General features: G+C 38.2%; 1 protein-coding gene across 1 annotated transcript in view; it reads left to right on the plus strand.

Annotated features, from left to right (window-relative positions):
* Window positions 1-17,272, plus strand: part of LOC107671705 (low-density lipoprotein receptor-related protein 8-like) — a 95,426-nt gene extending 78,154 nt beyond the window's left edge. Inside the window, exons 10-18 of the mRNA XM_016464635.1 lie at window positions 683-854; window positions 4,006-4,233; window positions 5,251-5,369; window positions 5,526-5,665; window positions 9,460-9,601; window positions 9,951-10,103; window positions 11,519-11,767; window positions 15,107-15,175; window positions 16,526-17,272. Of these exons, the coding sequence (XP_016320121.1) occupies window positions 683-854; window positions 4,006-4,233; window positions 5,251-5,369; window positions 5,526-5,665; window positions 9,460-9,601; window positions 9,951-10,103; window positions 11,519-11,767; window positions 15,107-15,175; window positions 16,526-16,857 (1,604 nt within the window). The 3' untranslated portion in view covers window positions 16,858-17,272. The remainder of the gene's footprint in view (window positions 1-682; window positions 855-4,005; window positions 4,234-5,250; window positions 5,370-5,525; window positions 5,666-9,459; window positions 9,602-9,950; window positions 10,104-11,518; window positions 11,768-15,106; window positions 15,176-16,525) is intronic.
* Window positions 17,273-19,318: the final 2,046 nt, after the last annotated feature.

Raw genomic sequence — 19,318 nt, forward strand, 5'->3', positions numbered from 1 at the left:
ATAATTGACTCTGGGCCGTTGAATTATTAGAAAAATAATGCACACCCGAGGTGTAACGTCCTCGGGTGTGCATTATTTTTCTAATAATTCAACGGCCCAGAGTCAATTATTCCTTACTTATAAATGATATTTTATTTTAAGAAATATTTGATATAGTTCTATATAAATTATATAGTTATGCTGTGAAATATTAAGTTTTAAATATTTACGTAAATATTAAGTTATACAGCATTGATATTATTAATAAATGTAAAATATTTACAGTACAGTAGACAGATAGATGTATGTATGTAATTTTAACATTTTAAAAAATGTAAAAAAAAAAATATTCTGGTGCACTGTCAAGGATCATTAAAGGTTAACTTAATTTTTATGTATCCTAATGATTCTGAAGACATACGGGTCAATGATTCTGTGCTGCTTGATCTTTAATTAGTTTTCTTTCTTTTTTTTGTAATAAATGATATTTTATTTAAAGAAATATTATATTTTAAAATCATATATCTTTTATGTGTATATACCATAGTTACCATAGTTCATGACTATAAACACAAGTTTAGTTTCTCTGAGGGAAGAGTGCAAAAATCCGGTACTGGTAATCATGGACAGAAAGCTTTTCTTTGTTTCGAGATCGAGTCATCTCTGAACTCTCTGTGATCACTTGTCTTTGTGCTTGTTTTAGGAAAAAGCCCTTACCTGATGTTCACAAACAGGCACGAGATCAGACGCATTGACCTGGTGAAGAGGGACTACACACAGGTGGTTCCTACTCAGAAGAACGCAGTGGCCATTGATATCGACGTTGTTGCCAACCGCATGTACTGGTGTGACCGTTTCCAGCACAAAATATACAGGTGACCTCATCTTGACCTTTTGGTTATTATGCTGTAAATATGGAAGCGGTTTAGCTGAGCACTTAAAAGGAGAACAGCAAAGTGCTGCTTCATGTGCTTGTGATGTGTTAATTATTTTAAACTCAGGAGATATGACTCAATTTATTTACATATCCCTCCCTCACACACTCAGACCATTACTCTCAAGATAACACTCTCTCTAGTGAAATTAATTAAAATGAGATGCAGAGAGGCAGAAAAACAGCACTTACGAAACATTTTAATTGCCATATTACTGAAACAGAGATTATGTAGGTGTTCCATTCAGAAGTGATCACGCTTATGTTTCTTGGGAATATGTACTGTATGTATATACACACTACTGCTCAAACGTTTGAGGTCAGTAAGATTTTTTTATTTTTTTTGAAAGAAGTCTCTTATGCATTTATTTGATTATTGTGAAACATTATTACAATTTAAAATGGACAGTTTTATATTTTAATATATTTTAAAATGTAATTTAATTCCTGTGATCAAAGCTGAATTTTCAGCATCATTACTCCAGTCTTCAGTGTCACATGAGCCTTCAGAAATCATTCTAATATACTGATTTGCTGCTCAAGAAACATTTCTTATTACCAGGTTTTGCTGCTTATTTGTGTGATTGTGTGTAAACTGTGATCAAACGTTCAAAAGAACAGCATTTATTTGAAATATAAATCTTTTGTACATTATAAACGTCTTATCTGGCACTTTGGATAAATTGAATGCATCATTTGTGAACAAAAGTATTAATTTCTTCAGAAAAAAAAAAAAAAACTCATGGTAATGTACAAATTCTTGCGAAACTCCCTGAAACTGATCAGTTGTTGCAAAAAAATTAAAAAATAAATAAAAACTGACAAAAACTATAAACATAAATGTAACATGATGCACTTTTAATGAATGGAACATCAGTAACTACATGGGTTAAGGTAAGGTTTAGGGGTAGGTTCAGGGTTAACTAAATACCTAGTTATTACCCAGTTATTGTAATCACTATAATAAGTACATAGTATGTACACACGAAACATGAATGTAAAATAAAGTGCTACCATTATTTTTGTCAATTAATTTGTCTGTTATTTGTGAATTAAAGGGGTCATATGATGCGATTTCAATTTTTCCTTTCTCTTTGGAGTGTTACGAGCTCTTGGTGCATAAAGAAGATCTGTAAAGTTGCAAAGACTAAAGTCTCAAATCCAAAGAGATATTCTTTATAAAAGTTGAGTCAACTGCGCCTACCTAAAACGGATTACACCAAATACACAAAATAATGTTCTTTTTAGCAACACCTTTAAATGCGTGTCTGCTTGTAAAACTCCATTATCAAAAAAAAAAAAGGATTTTTAGCATAATGACAGCAGCAATGATAAAAACAGCAAAATACCATGGGGTTAAAAATGTTATTAAAAAGTTAATGATAGTAAGACTTTTATAATATCACCAATTTTGAGAGTGAAAATGTTTGTAACGACCCTGCAATGCTTATTCTCCCTTCAAAGTGCCCTGTGTAGACAGTAGATCAAACGCACTGTGTAATGTAATACAGGAAAGGTTTTGACTCTTGCCATATGAAGGTCTGGCCCTGTTACAAATTCATTTAAAACTCGCAAAGAACCTCTTGACTCATTTTTCCACGGTTCATCTCCCTTTCCTCCTGATTGCACATTCCATGTGATCTCGCTAATTGGGGACATTCACTTTCCTAATAATAGATACCTCTGCGGCTGCCCAAAATGATGTGCTATCTTATTAAATGGCAGTAGTCTCTTTTGGACTTATAAGTGAGGATAAAGTTCAAAGTCATTAGATGTAACGGCTCCGCTGTGAGCTTGAACTAGTTTGGGATGATATTGAAGCTGATAATAGAAGGCTGAGGGGTGAGTTGAGGCCCTACAGGGCCATTCATTCATTTGAACACCTATGGCACTCATGAACACTGCAGATCATGTGAAGATCTGTAAAGAGAAGCACTGAGTATTAGAAAGTGATTTTAGTTAAAACTGTCCAGAATCACAACATAAATGATGTTTAATAAAACCGAGAAATAGAAAGCATGCTTCAGACAAAAGGATTATGTTAGTAACTGACCAGAGGTTTATTGCATACTGCACATTATATAGGTCTTCTATGTTTATTACATGTAAAATATGTGAAACAATATGCAAAACACAACAATAAACTTTTTCCAAAAGTAGTATGCTATTTTAGTGGGCCTTCCATTGACAGATTTTTTGTGAATTTCAGGATATCACAAAAAAAAAATGGTGTTTGGAAACTCACCAGGTTGGAAACATTTTAAAGCATAAAAAGCAGTTACTGACATTCCATTCATTGGGGTCAGTAAGATTTTTTTTTTTTTTTTTAAGAACATTATACTTTTATTCAGACATGGTGCATTAAATTGAAAAGTGGCAGTAAAAACGTTTATAATGTTACAAATATATGCTGTTCTTTTAAACTTTCTATTAATCAAGGAATCTGGAAAAAAATGTATCACAGTTTCCACAAAAAATATTAAGCAGCAAAGGTTTTCAACATGGATAATAATAAAACATTTTCTTGAGCAGCAAACCAGTATATTAGAATGATTTCTGAAGGATCATGTGACACTGAAGACTGGAGTAATGATGCTGAAAATTCAGCTTTGCATCACAAGAATAAATAATATTTTAAAATATATTAAAATAGAAAACAGTTATTTGAAATTATAATAATATTTTACAATATTACTATTTTACTGTATTTTTTTATCAAATAAATGCATCTTCGGAGAGCATAAGAGACTTCTTTCAAAAACATTGAAACCTATTTTACTGACAACAATTTTTGAATGGTAGTATTTGTATGTGAATTTTGGGATATTGCAAAAAAATGCTTGATGGAAATGACAACCAAGATGCAAATATTGCATTAAAACCACGTACAGTTGTGGATATTACATTCACTGACAGTATTTTTGGCTGTTACAGGTTTTACAAAATATATGTCAATGAAAGCAGTTTGTGGGCAGAGGATTTTTCCTCATTCTATCACTATGTATAAAACAATCACAACTGAAGTCGTGTGATTTGACTGTTCGACTCCGTTTCTAGTAGCAGAACCTCTAATTGTCTGCATGTCTCTGCAGTGCTTACATCCACGAGGCGAGCGACCCATCTCGACACGTTACTCTGATCGACTCCGATCTGCATTCCCCTGAGGGTCTGGCACTGGACTGGGTCCAACACAACCTCTACTGGACCGACTCTGGTGACAGAACCATCTCTGTGGCTTCAGCGGATGGCAGCAGGAGACGCGTGCTGATCAGCACCGATCTGAGCGAACCACGGGCCATCGCTGTGGATCCAGAGAGAGGGTGAGCAGCTATCAGACACATCACTGCCATCCAAATGACAAAACCACAAAAGGCCAGACTGCCTTTAAAGGCCACTGAGATGATAAGAGAAGCTTTCAGTGACATGCACATGGAGGCTGTGGAGTCTTAGAGAGGAAATGTTATTGAATTCTCTTAATCCATAGAGATAACCTTACCGCCACATTAATAGTTTCAAACATGCTGTTGTTTGCTTACAATAGTGAATGCCACAAAATTGTCCTTTTGTTAATGGACAAACTTATTTTAATAAGTCATTTAGGGCTGCTCTGGTCTTGAGATAGCCTTGGCTTTTGTCATTGTCAAATAAGAGTCTTGACAGTAAAAAAGAGAAAAATCCTTTACACATCTTTTACTTTTGAAAACCTTTTATACCATTTTCGAGAAAAGTTTAAATTTTTTAAAAATGTGATGTGCAACCATCAAGTGAAAGGTCATAACATATTTCCTGATACACATGTGTGTACACATCTTAATGATTAGTTTCAAAAATATTTTAAACACATTTTCAAGATTTTGTTTTTGTTTTTGTTTGCAAATATCATGAATTATTAATTTATAAATATCATTACATTTTTGGAGAGTCAAACCCCATGACACACAGTGTTCTTATTATTAACTAAAACGAGAACTAAAACAATACAAAAATATTTTTGTTCATTGAAATAAATCTGAAATGCAATAATATATTAGATGAAAAACATAAGGCTTATTGAAATGTATTAAAAATGAAAAATGTTGCCTTGGCAACTAACTGAAATAAAATGTTTTTTAAAGTACTAAAATTACTAAAACTGGAATAAAAAAAATGAATTAAAACTAAATAGAAATATAAAACTGAATATAAAATTAAAAATAAAATTAAAAGGACAAAAGCACATAACAAATTTGCTAAAACTTATAACAAACAAACAAACAACATCAATATTCAGGTTTTGTGTTACATGGAGGTTTACATGGAGATATATATATTTTTTGGTGAATGCTTTGTTTTCACAGGTTCATGTATTGGTCTGACTGGGGCATCAGGGCCAGGATTGAGAAGGCTGGCATGAACGGTGTAGATCGACAGGTGTTGGTGTCTGAGGACATTGAGTGGCCCAATGGAATCACACTCGGTAGGAATTATTATGGTTATTCCCTTCTGTTATTGGTGCTCTATGGAAAGCGGAAGATGAATGTTATTGAGATGTCTTGTGTCTAAAACGGTTGAGCTTTATGCACTCTAAATGAATCATAATTGTTTGACAGTAGCGTTGTGTCTCTGAATTCAGATGTGGTTGGTAAGCGCTTGTACTGGGTGGACTCAAAGCTGCACCTGATCTGCAGCGTGGATTTAAACGGGGCCCATCGCAGAGTCATCCTGTCCTCCAGAGAGAGACTCGGCCATCCGTATGCCCTCGCTGTGTTCGAGGTGAGTGAGTCTCCTAAATACCTGTGTGTCTCAGTTTCTTCTATTTCTTTATAAACTCTGTGTGAGTGTGTGTGTGTGTGTGTGTGTTTATATGCATGTGGTTAACACCAGCTAGTCTGTGTTTGTGTGTATTTATCAGTCCATTACAGTGAATTTAACCACTGCCCAAGGCTGTCCAGCACTTAATAATAACTCCCACTCACACTGCTGAGAAGCCCTGGTCATATCGCTCACACACAGGCAGGGCCGACTGGAGTGTATGTAAATGAGTGTGTGTGTGTGTGTGTGTGTATGTGTGTGTGCGTGTGTGTGTGCGCGTGTGTGTGTGTGTGTGTGTATGTGTGTGGTCAGTATCTTACAGCCGAGTTAGCATTTCTGTTTATGATATATTAATATAGCAGCATTTTCAAAGCTGCAGGACTCTGGCCAGTGATATAGTCCAGATCTATTTTTCCCCTTCATAAATCAAAAGCTAAATCAAGCATATCAAGATCAGATCACATTTTTAGTCATGCTCAGAGCCAAATTTTAACCATAAAACAACTAGAATTTTTTAAAAATATTGGTTTTTCAATAGCCAATGGCAATATCAGGAAAGCAGATATAATGCAGATATTTAATTTAATGAAAGCAAATGAGAGATTTATGCAATTTTTACTGGTGGTTGAGCTTTCTAATGGATTGTGCTGATTTACACTACCATTCAAAAGTTTGGTGTCAGTAAGATTTTGTTAAAAGTCTCTTGTTCACTAAGGCAAAAATTGTGAAATATTATTACAGTATTCTTGTGATCAAAGCTGAATTTTCAGCATCATTACTCCAGTCTTCAGTGTCACATGATCCTTCAGAAATCATTCTAATATGCGGATTTGCTGCTCAAGAAACATTTCTTATTTTTATCAATGTTGAAAACAGTTGTGATGATTAATATTTTTGTCTAAACTGTAATATATATTTTTTTCAAGATTCTTTGTTTAATAAAGGTCAAAAAGAATACAATTTATTTGAAATATTCGTCTTGAAAAGTCCACCCTTACTGTCACTTTTGATCGATTTAGTGTATTTAGTCACTTAAAAATGTTGGATTTTGGAAGTTTGGAACTGGTGTAAGAAGGACTGAACAATTCTGATCATCTAAAAATGTCCAAATATTGTCTGATTGAATAATATGATGATATATCAGTCTATTCATATTACATATATTACATGAAATGAACAAGGATGTCCATTAATCCACTGTTAATTTAATCAGCAGGCATGCTTATTGGGTACAATTGGTCTCAAAATAGACAAATATCAGCAATATAGTTGCCCTGGGTGATATATTATCTATCATTAAAACATCTATAGAAATGCCATGTTTAGGTGAGTGGCTGTTATGGGCTGTGGAAGACTGTGGAAATTGATTGAAGATGTCTCTGAAGATACTTTAAATGTAAAACTGAAACATGCTCAGAATTATTAATGTTCAACATCCTACTTCAGTGATGTATTGTATTTTATGTGGGACAATTCCCTTTATTGTTTTGCTGCTTAAGCTCAGCGGTCTCCATGGTAACGTAGGGACGGGTCCTGGGCAGAGTTATGATAGGCAGAAAGAAGATTATAGTATTTTCACACAAGCCCGGCTCAAGTAGTGGTGAGCACACTAATCTAAGATTGACTTCCTCTCACAGCAGAGCAGGGCTGAGTGCTGAAGGGCTGTAGTCTTATACACCTACACATCAGCCGCAGAATTAAAGGTCTTGCTGGACAGAGAATCCTGCTGTGGATTTCACCCCAGTAACAGAGCTTCTACTACAGAAAACAATGTGGGACTTTTTAATGTGGAACTTTTTCTTAGCAGCTTAATTGCTTGTGTGAGACTAGGCAGTTATTGTTTTACGCAGGATGCTCTTTATTAAATTGATTTTCATTGTTTCAATCAAACTTCAATATCTATGATGCAAGCAGATGAAGAGATGCTTTGCCTGGTTTGTCTTCATTTTCTGAGTGATGTTTGCTGACTGTATGTGTGTCTACATCACTGTATTTCAACAAACTCATTACCTGAAATAACAAATGTTAGCATGCTAAATATGTCCCCCACCATTGTGCTATAGTATAATATTTCAATGTGTTTGGAAGTGAGGAGAACTTTTAAGGCAATCAGATTTTCCCTGCTATCCATTTAGCAATGCTCTAAAACCACCTATAACACCTTAGCAAAAATGTATAAGCCACCTAGGATGTGTTAGCAACCACCTAGCAATGCCCTAGAAACCACACAGACCACTGAACACTTCACTGCGCCGCTTGCTTGCTGCTCACTCACTTAACATGTGATTGATATGTGACATTTTGTGACCATTCAAAAGAATGAAATTAGCTGTGTTGTACTTAAATGCATAAATTACAGTTGTAAACATTGCTGCCTAGCAACACCCTAGCAGCTGTGCAGAATACCATAGCAATACTCTAAAAACCCCAAGAACACTCTAACAATCACTCAGGACACCCTAGCAATGCACTAGAAACGAGTGAGGACACCCTATCAGCTACTTACCAACACCCGAAAATCTCTCCAGCAACCACTGAAAACACCCTAGCTATCAACTAGAAATGCCCTAAAACCACCCACAGCTCCTTAACGCCATAGCAATCAAAACAGGACACCCTACATTCTAAACCCCACAAAAATCTTCTAGCATCCACCTAGCATTGATCAAGGAACTACCTAGAACAGGGGTGGCTAACGTCGGTCCTGGAGAGCCACAGTCCTGCAGAGTTCAGCTCCAAACCTAATCAAACACAATTGAACAAGCTAATCCAGGGCTAAGGGTTACTAGAAAGGTACAGGGAGGTGAGTTTTAATCAAGGTTGGAGCAAAACTCTGCAGGGCTGTGGTTGGCCACCCCTGACCTAGAACATCCCAGGACACCCTAGCAATCACTCAGCAACACTCTAAATCAGGCATGGGCAAACTCGGTCCTGGAGGGCCACTATCCTGCAGAGTTTAGCTCCAACCCTGATCAAACACACCTGAACAAGCTAATCAATGTCTTCAGGATGACTAGAAGGCTACAGGCAGGTGAGTTTTATCAGTGTTGGAGCTAAACTCTGCAGGATAGCGGCCCTCCAGGACTTTGCCCATGCCTGCTCTAAACCTTCCAATAACACTTTAGCAGCCACCTACAACACCCTAGCAACCACCTAGCCATTCAATAAAACAACCCAGAACACCTTAGTAACACCATGGAAACCATCTAAGACACCTTAGCGACAACACAGAACAACACTCTAAACCCTCCAATAATAGTATAGAACCCATCTAGCAATCCTCTAGCAACCCCCCACAGCACCCTATAGCTATCATCTAGAAATGCCCTAAAACCACTCAAAATACCCTAGCAATGCCTTAGAATCCACCCTAACACCTTAGCAACACCTTAGAAACAAACTAAGAACACCCTAGCCACAGTTTCACCTAGAAATGCCCTAAAACCACCTAGAACACCCTAACAACACAATAGAAACCACCTAAGACACCCTAGCAACCACCTAGAATATCTTAGCTACAGTACCACCTAAAAAATGTAGTAAAAAACTGCCCTGAACACCTTAGCAACACCATAGAAACTACCTAAGACACCCTAGCAACCACATAGAACACCACAGCTAGAGTACCACCTAAAACCACCCAGAACACCTTGCAACACCATAGAAACCACCTAAGACACCCTAGCAACCACCTAGCAGATTTCTTTTCTTAAGGACATGTGAAAATCTTGTGTTGACTGCTGTGTGTCTCTTAGGATCGCGTGTACTGGACAGACCGTGAGAAAGAGGCCGTCTACAGCGCAAACAGACTCACAGGACAAGATGTGACCAGTCTTGCCGAGCACCTCAATGACCCTCATGATATAGTGGTTTTTCACGAGCTGAGCCAGCCTGCAGGTGTGTGGACTTCAGCTCAGCTATTTCTATTTATTTGAAGTCCCATTTTGACAAATAGCGTATAACAACGTTTTTAATCCACCTTATGAAATCCACTATCAGATTTGTTCCTTTTGTAATCCATCACACCTGGCATTTCTGTTTTAATCGGCATCTAAGTCATTTTGACTTAACAATCTGGTACCGAAGACAATAAGTGTCAACAGTTTACAGTTAAATATTAATCATAGTTTAAGGCTCCACAGACTGAAGATGAAGTGCATTTGTGGCCCATGTGGCTCACAGAATGAGAACGCATCTCCACTGATAGATGATTAATCATTGTGTGTGTGTGTGTGTGTGTGTGTAGCTCCTGACAGCTGTAACCTGAGCGGCGTGACTAACGGAGGCTGTGACTTCCTGTGTCTGCGAGCTCCTCAGATCAGTGAACACTCACCCAAATACACCTGCGCTTGCCCTGACGGCGAGGAGCTCAGCCCTGACACACGCCAGTGTGTACCCGGTAAGCTCATCACATTGTCAATAATAGTATAGAACCCATCTAGCAATCCTCTAGCAACCCCCCACAGCACCCTATAGCTATCATCTAGAAATGCCCTAAAACCACTCAAAATACCCTAGCAATGCCTTAGAATCCACCCTAACACCTTAGCAACACCTTAGAAACAAACTAAGAACACCCTAGCCACAGTTTCACCTAGAAATGCCCTAAAACCACCTAGAACACCCTAACAACACAATAGAAACCACCTAAGACACCCTAGCAACCACCTAGAATATCTTAGCTACAGTACCACCTAAAAAATGTAGTAAAAAACTGCCCTGAACACCTTAGCAACACCATAGAAACTACCTAAGACACCCTAGCAACCACATAGAACACCACAGCTAGAGTACCACCTAAAACCACCCAGAACACCTTGCAACACCATAGAAACCACCTAAGACACCCTAGCAACCACCTAGCAGATTTCTTTTCTTAAGGACATGTGAAAATCTTGTGTTGACTGCTGTGTGTCTCTTAGGATCGCGTGTACTGGACAGACCGTGAGAAAGAGGCCGTCTACAGCGCAAACAGACTCACAGGACAAGATGTGACCAGTCTTGCCGAGCACCTCAATGACCCTCATGATATAGTGGTTTTTCACGAGCTGAGCCAGCCTGCAGGTGTGTGGACTTCAGCTCAGCTATTTCTATTTATTTGAAGTCCCATTTTGACAAATAGCGTATAACAACGTTTTTAATCCACCTTATGAAATCCACTATCAGATTTGTTCCTTTTGTAATCCATCACACCTGGCATTTCTGTTTTAATCGGCATCTAAGTCATTTTGACTTAACAATCTGGTACCGAAGACAATAAGTGTCAACAGTTTACAGTTAAATATTAATCATAGTTTAAGGCTCCACAGACTGAAGATGAAGTGCATTTGTGGCCCATGTGGCTCACAGAATGAGAACGCATCTCCACTGATAGATGATTAATCATTGTGTGTGTGTGTGTGTGTGTGTGTAGCTCCTGACAGCTGTAACCTGAGCGGCGTGACTAACGGAGGCTGTGACTTCCTGTGTCTGCGAGCTCCTCAGATCAGTGAACACTCACCCAAATACACCTGCGCTTGCCCTGACGGCGAGGAGCTCAGCCCTGACACACGCCAGTGTGTACCCGGTAAGCTCATCACATTGTACCTAACGCCGTGTCCTGACCAGGCAGGACACAAATTAATCCACGTAACCAAATTGTGTTTTTTTTTTTTGAACATCAAAGAAGATATTTGAAGAATGCTGGTAAAGACACTGTTGCTGGTAGCCATTAACGTCCATAATAGTTTTTTCCATACTGTGGAAGTCAGTGGCTACTGGCAACTTATTTTTATTTCCCCATGACTAACCTCTCTCCCATCATTGTACTTCCAGTGCAAAATGAGACTGGCGTCACACCTACTGCCCCCATCAACTTCACCATGGAGACAGGGGCTGGCCGGGCACCAGAGTCCCCTGCAGCAGTGACATCTCAGTCTGACAGTATGGCTGAAACCACTCTCTCATCACTCCTCACCTCCAGTCCAGAGGAACTGGCCGTCTCCTCTAATATTACAGCAGAGCACAGTCCTACACAAGCGTCCAGCACCACACCAGACAGCCTGAGCAACCTGTCTCATCACTGTAAGTGTGGGTCTGTGTGCTTTCATGCACAGGAGGAACCTCAATGAAGCCTTTGCTAAGCCATCCTAGTTACTGTTGACGAGCTTACAGAGTGTTTCAGAGGACTGATTTCCATGAATGAGTTTTGGCAAAATATGCTCATTAAATGGAAGTTCGTGTTATTATATGGGTTGGAGTGAAATGCTTTGAGTGCAAAACTGCTAATCAGAAATACCAGCTAACAGCTTGCTCAGTGAGATATTAACCTCAGGATATTGTTTTTATTTTTTGGAAATATGGTTCAAATTACTCATATGTACCTGGAAAATACTTAAGTGTTCTGGGAAGTGGATTCTGGTCAATAAGTTTTTATGCCATGGCCAATAACTGAGAAATGGTTATTGAGAAACTGAGATATTATGCTTTTATTTTACTATTTTGTTTAAAGAAATAAAAAGTAAAACACAAAAACGAATACATATAAACTCTACAAGTGAATTTAAGATTTCACAATATTATAATGTACAGTGTAAAAATGGATATTCATTTTGAGATTTGTGAATGATTACATTTAACCAGAGTCGAACCAAGATGAAGTGGGGGCCCCATGCAAAATTAATAGATGAGGCCCTTCTAAAAGATTATTTTGTTACTATATCTTCGTTATATATATATATTTATTCAACATACAAAAAGTAACACATATAATAGAACATCAATTGTTTATTTTTTAAAACAAAGTGCTTATTCTTTAATAAAATATCAATCTTCATCTTTATGGCAGAAGATACAACTAACAGCCTCTCTTGGTTCATTGTTGACCTGAGGTATGTTATTATCAGCTTTAATAGTTTTATTAGTTGACAACTAATTATGTTAACTCAACTAATTTAATGTAGAAGAGCTAAAGAAATAATGTCAACTAAGTAAATGTAATGATATTTATTTATATTGATTCGTGGGCTCCCCACTGACAGCTAATGAGGGGTGACAAAGACGAGCACCCCCCTCAAAATAAAACCCTACATTTTTTAAATTCTTATTATAATTTAAAGCCTTTATTATTATTTTTTTAACTCTGCCAAAACAAATTCACTTTAAATGTTCACTTTCATTCATGAAGGAGACGGTGGGAAAATTGTCTCCTGGTGGAAAACAAAGACATGAAAATGATATGAAATTACCATTATATCCAGTAGATGGCAGCAGAGGATCACCCATTAGCTCAATTGCCATTTCAACTCCCTAGTTTTTTTCACGTCTTGCTTTTGGATTCATTATAAAATGATAATTAAATAATGCATTAAATATTTTGGCATTTTTTTAGATTTAATTTAAAAATTTAATTTTTCAAACATTGCCTAAAAAGGACACATCAAAGGTGAGCTTTAAGTTATCTTTATCTGTAGAAGCTGCTAAAGGCAACACAGACTACAGTTGCTGCTGTAGTTTTGTTTCTCTGAATTTACTCTGCATCACTTGAAGCACAGCTCTGGTTTGACATCGGCTTGTCAGATAGTTTGTTCCGTCCATTGCTACAGTTATCACCGTCAATCGCGGCTCAATCTGGCGGATTCACTCGCGTAATTTTTTACCCTCGCGTTTGTCATTCCTGAAACAGTATACGTGGACAGTCCTCTTAAACTTTTCTTCAAACTGTGAATGTAGTATGTAAGAGACACCGAGCAAAGGGCGCTTCCATTATCGCTGGTGATGTGTGCATCTTTCCCAGTACCACCTATAATATGCTGCTGCTAAGTGCAACCCTAGCTAATCTGTTTCCCAGTAACCCTATTAGTAATTGGACTATTACCAGTAATTCATCTAGCAAATAATTAAACAAAAATAAGCTGGAATTAACAACAAAAACATTTGTTTGTCATATAATTATCCTTAAGTCAGTCTTATCTCCATCATTTACCGCTGTCATGTTTCCTCTTTTCCTCCTCTTCTTGCTTTTTTCCGCTTCTGGCTGCCAGACGGATAAGTCCTCTTCATGTTTAAATTAGCAAATGCACGAGTAGCTGTGCCAGTTTGAAAACGGCGGCCGATGCATCACGAGGAAAAAGCAAGCACATCTAGCGTAACGCGAGAGGGTGCCCCCAGGGGGGATGCAGATGTATTGCTCCGTTATATTAATAATGACATTTTCGATTGTTCAGATGGTCAGCTGTTGGGGGCTGATCGTTTGAAAGCGGGTGACTTCGAGCGGGTATAGAATTGAGTTGGTACAATTCTAAAAACTAAGCGGATCTACACGAATCACACAAATGACCCATTTTGAATTCAAAACGGCGAATTTCACCGAAAGGTGACAAGTTTGCATCCCTGGTACCGAAACTTGCCAAGCGGTGTCGCTGGTGATGTGTGCATCTTTCCCAGTACCACCTATAATATGCTGCTGCTAAGTGCAACCCTAGCTAATCTGTTTCCCAGTAACCCTATTAGTAATTGGACTATTACCAGTAATTCATCTTGCAAATAATTAAATGAAAATAAGCTGGAATTAACAACAAAAACATTTGTTTGTCATATAATTATCCTTAAGTCAGTCTTATCTCCATTTACCGCTGTCATGTTTCCTCTTTTCTTCCTCTTCTTGCTTTTTTCCGCTTCTGGCTGCCAGACGGATAAGTCCTCTTCATGTTTAAATTAGCAAATGCACGAGTAGCTGTGCCAGTTTGAAAACGGCGGCCGATGCATCACGAGGAAAAAGCAAGCACATCTAGCGTAACGCGAGAGGGTGCCCCCAGGGGGGATGCAGATGTATTGCTCCGTTATATTAATAATGACATTTTCGATTGTTCAGATGGTCAGCTGTTGGGGGCCCCCTCAATTGCCTGTTTAATTAATGCTCAATTAATGTTTTAACAGTTTTTACATTCTGTAATGTTCCTTTAGATCAGGGGTGTCAAACTCAATTCCTGGAGGGCCGGAGCCCTGCAGAGTTTAGATTCAACCCTAATTAAACACACCTGATCCAACTAATCACGTCCTTCAGGCTTATTTGAAAACTACATGGTATGTGTGTTGGAGCAGGTTTGGAACAAACCTCTGCAGGGCCCCACGCCTCCAGGAATTGAGTTTGACACCCCTGCATTAGATGATAATGTGACCTAAACTGCTGTATCCTACTGTATACTCCTCCCTCCAAACTTTTCATCCATTTGGTCATACTGAGAAAGCCTGAAAGCTTGCACTATCTAATGCTAGTAATAGTCACCAAGCTGCAGTTGGTCACTTTGTTTTGGGCAGCATAGAGAAGGGTCAATCAGCCACATCAACTTGTTTGACTAAACATGTTAAACAAATGTGTATCTGAAGGTGTAAGTGATGCTCCTCTCTTTTATTTTCCTCCAGCTGGCAATGAGTTGTTTCTCCTTGGCCGTAATCTGACAGTGGCAGTGCTTGGAGTTGTAATTCCCATAGGTATGTACATCATCTGCCTCTCTGGGGCCGCTAAGGTCCTGCTCTGTGCTATTTTGAGCACATTTTGACACCAGTGTTGCTCACCAATGCTCTAACTACAAGGTGAGAGAGCCCAGGGCAGCAGACTCAGCTGAATGGAGATGTAGTTTGTGTGTGTGCTGTCTGAATGACTTTAGATTAATTCTACTTTATTGTGTTTGTGAGCCAAGAAAGAAACTCCCTTGGTAATATTACAACAAAGCTGACTAACATCAAGCCTGCTGCATTGCAAAGAGAGCAGATGTTATGATTTATTTGATTTTTATTAGGTTAGGTTTTTAGCAGCATACAAAGATTTCTGAGAGCCATATAAGAATTTTCTCTGATCAGTTTGTATGGAGTTTTTGCCCTTCTTCCTTATTCTTCATTCCCTATCAACCCTTTTTGCTCTGTTTCAGTTTTCATCTGCTATTCATGTTCTCTTTTACTATCATTAGTTTCAATCCAGCCAATTTAAAGGAACAGTTCACCAATAATAACAATTCTGTCATCATTTACAATACTCGCCCTCATGTTGTTTCGTATCGGTATGACTGACTGACTTCTGTGGAACACAAAAGGAGATGTTAGGTAGAATGTTCATTCTGCTCTTTTTCACACCTGAAGTCTACAAGAGCTTAAAAATAACAAAAAGCACCATAAAAGTGATCCGTCTCATCCGACTCATGCAATATACTGTACTTCAAATCTTTTGAAGTTATGTAAGAGTTTTTTCTGAGGAACAGAGTGTTCCACGGAAGAGATTAGAACAACATAAAGGTGAGTAAATGACAGAATTGCTATATTTGTGTGAACTATTCTTTTAATTCTACACTTGTTTACCTCTGTCTGTCTATCTATCTATCTATCTATCTATCTATCTATCTATCTGTCTGTCTGTCCGTCTGTCCGCCTGTCAGTCTGTCTATCTATATATCTATCTGTCTATCTGTCTGTCCGTCTATCTATCTATCTATCTATCTATCTATCTATCTATCTATCTATCTATCTATCTATCTATCTATCTATCTATCTATCTATCTATCTATCTATCTATCTATCTATCTATCTATCTATCTATCTATCTATCTATCTGTCTGTCTGTCTGTCCGTCTGTCCGTCTGTCCGCCTGTCAGTCTGTCTATCTATATATCTATCTGTCTGTCTGTCTGCCCGTCTATCTATCTATCTATCTATCTATCTATCTATCTATCTATCTATCTGTCTCATGTCTGTTTTTGTTTGTCACACTGGCTGTCTTGTCAGTCATTCCACCTCCAGTCAAGCGTGTGTTAACATGTCCCCTCACGGCTGTATGTTAAACACATGCAGTTCCTATTGTTGCCACAGTGGTCTTTGGAGTGGTGTGTGCTGGCGTTTACCTCGTTTACCGCAACTGGAGGAGGAACAGCACCAAAAGCATGAACTTCGACAACCCTGTCTACCGCAAAACCACAGGAGAGACGGAGGAGGATGAGATTCACATCGGACGGACTGACAGGCTCGCTGGCCATCACCACCCTTACCCTGGGCCCGTGGTGAGCATGACGCCAGTCGGCACAGGGACGTGCCCGCCATTCATCGCTCTGCCTCTGGGGACCGGTTTACCAGACCCTGCCACACACTGGTACACAGAGCAGCCCACCATCTCTAGTACTAAGTGAAAGGGAGGACGACTCTGGAAATACTGTGACCGCAGGGAGCAGGACCGACACGTGGCTGCCAAGCTATGCAGGAACTGAATGGCATTTAGTGAGCTGAATCATTCTTAACATGCCCAGGTTTTGAAGTCCGCTGGAGTGCAAACGCTGGATTGATTACTAAACAAAAGGTTTAGACATTTCAGACCCATATTCATTTGATCCATTTGAAGCATCATTTTATTGCTGGTTGGAACCACCAGGGCAAGCCTTTTCAAACCTGCATTATTTAAATTTATCTTATAATCACAGACAAATCTAGCACTGTAACTGGTATTAAATTTACTACTTAAATATTGAAACTGGTCTACTAGACTAGAAATGTCCAGCACTTTAGCTAAAGCTGCAGAGAGAAAAGAAAATGTTTGATCCTTATTACTAACATGGCTTTGTTTCATTTAGTTATCAGGCATGTTTTCAAAATTACCTAATTAACCAATTAATTAGAATTACAGTTTTTCTCAGTCGCTTTGGTGGATTTCTCAGATCAGAAATGAAATTCTCAAAACTACTTGTTCAGCCTCCACATCATCTGACGTTGTTAAGGTTTTTTTGTTTGTTTTTTTGTTTTTGTCAGACCACTAGTAAAGTGTAACTGTGAATCCTATCTAGTCTCTTTCAATCAATATCCCACATACAATAATGTGTAAATTTGTACTTTTGAAATGGATATATGACATACATAAGAAGTGCAGCCTTCTGCATTTCAATACAGCATACTTCTTTGCAAATATTAAGGATGAGTCGAGAAATGCACCAAAGTGACTGAGAAAAACTGTAATACAGAGTTCTGACATGAAACTCTAGATGGTGCAGTCCGATAGATCTAGCTCAATCTGACCTGTCGACATTATTTTCACATGGCAGCTGATTGGCTCTCTCCTGTATCGGTAGCCAATGAGCTTACTGCTCAATATTCAAATACCTACTTTTGTTTGCTGTAGCAGTTTGCTGCGCACTTCAGAAACCCTCCACCTTCCCCAGCTCCACCTGTATAGATCTGCTATGGGGTGATTCATGTATGCTACATGGGGGTTATTTCATATATGTTATATGTGCAGCAGCAGTATTTCTTTCATGCTCACAGCAGCATGTTGTGGATGTATTGGCAGCAGCAGATCTATTCCACCAAGACCAAACACATTAACATTGTCGTGTACATTACCATGCCAATCCCTCCGAGAGCTGTCATGATAGAAATTATATTATGGTAAATTTAAAGTAATACATTAAAGGGTTAGTTCACCCCAAAATGAAAATTCTGTCATTACCGTAATTACTCACCCTCGTGTTGTTCCAAACCCATAAGACCTTCGTTCATCTTCGGCAAACCCTCCACCTTCCCCAGCTCCACCTGTATAGATCTGCTATGGGGTGATTCATGTATGCTAGATGGGGGTTATTCATATGTGTTATATGTGCAGCGGCAGTATTTCTTACATGCTTACAGCAGCATGTTGTGGATGTATTGGCAGTAGCAAGTCTCAGTACTTGCTCTGCCGCAGCAGCAGCGTAGCAGATCTATTCCGCCAAGACCAAATACATTAACATTGTCATGAACATTGCCATGCCAATCCCTCAGAGAGTTGTCATGACAGAAATCAATTTATTACCATTTCAATTAAATATATTACATCATAAAGTACCTTTTAATAGGCTTAACAAAAAAATTAGACACAATTACAAAGTAACACTTCCGAATGTAGATCTTTGATGGCTCAATGGCAAACAAGCGATTTTAACTGCTTGGTGTCATGACTTTTTTATTTTTTATTGTTTAATAATGATAAAATGTATAAACAGTTCAAGTAGTTTAAAAAAAATGAACCACATTTCTAAAACTGTTTACCTGTATCACATATTATACAGTATAACTGTTTTATTTTAATAATCTTTGACCAGTTGCCTCATTACAAACATAATAACACAAGTGGCGTTAACATGAAATCAAAATGGACTTATTCACTTGTTTGGTCATACTGTACGCGATTCATCTGTTCATATGATTCCAAAGAAAAAAACGTTTGTCTTCAGAAACTTGCCCTGATTCTGAAACATTTGTTTTTGGCTGATGGCACTAACAACTTTAATATGGAGACCGCTCTTCATTATCCATTAAATTCCCAATGCGTAAAATCAAGTCCCACCCTTTTTCCTCATTAAATATTCAAACTGCATATGCCATTATAAGAGTAAAATGGGCTGCAAATGTTGTTTCATGTTGAATTTAACAGTACTTAACACTAGGATGTTCATTATTCACTTTGAGGAAACACATTTTAGGTTTTCAACTTAGAACCCACCCAACAAAGAAAGATATCAGTACAATATTCACAAATTTGACATGTTTTGTCCATTTCATCAATATTATCCCATGTGGAGTAAACACACCCATAGGTGTGTTTACTCCATAGAGAGACATTCT

This window comes from Sinocyclocheilus anshuiensis, unplaced genomic scaffold (genome assembly GCF_001515605.1).
Source record: "Sinocyclocheilus anshuiensis isolate Anshui unplaced genomic scaffold, SAMN03320099.WGS_v1.1 scaffold524, whole genome shotgun sequence".
NCBI lineage: Eukaryota > Metazoa > Chordata > Actinopteri > Cypriniformes > Cyprinidae > Sinocyclocheilus > Sinocyclocheilus anshuiensis.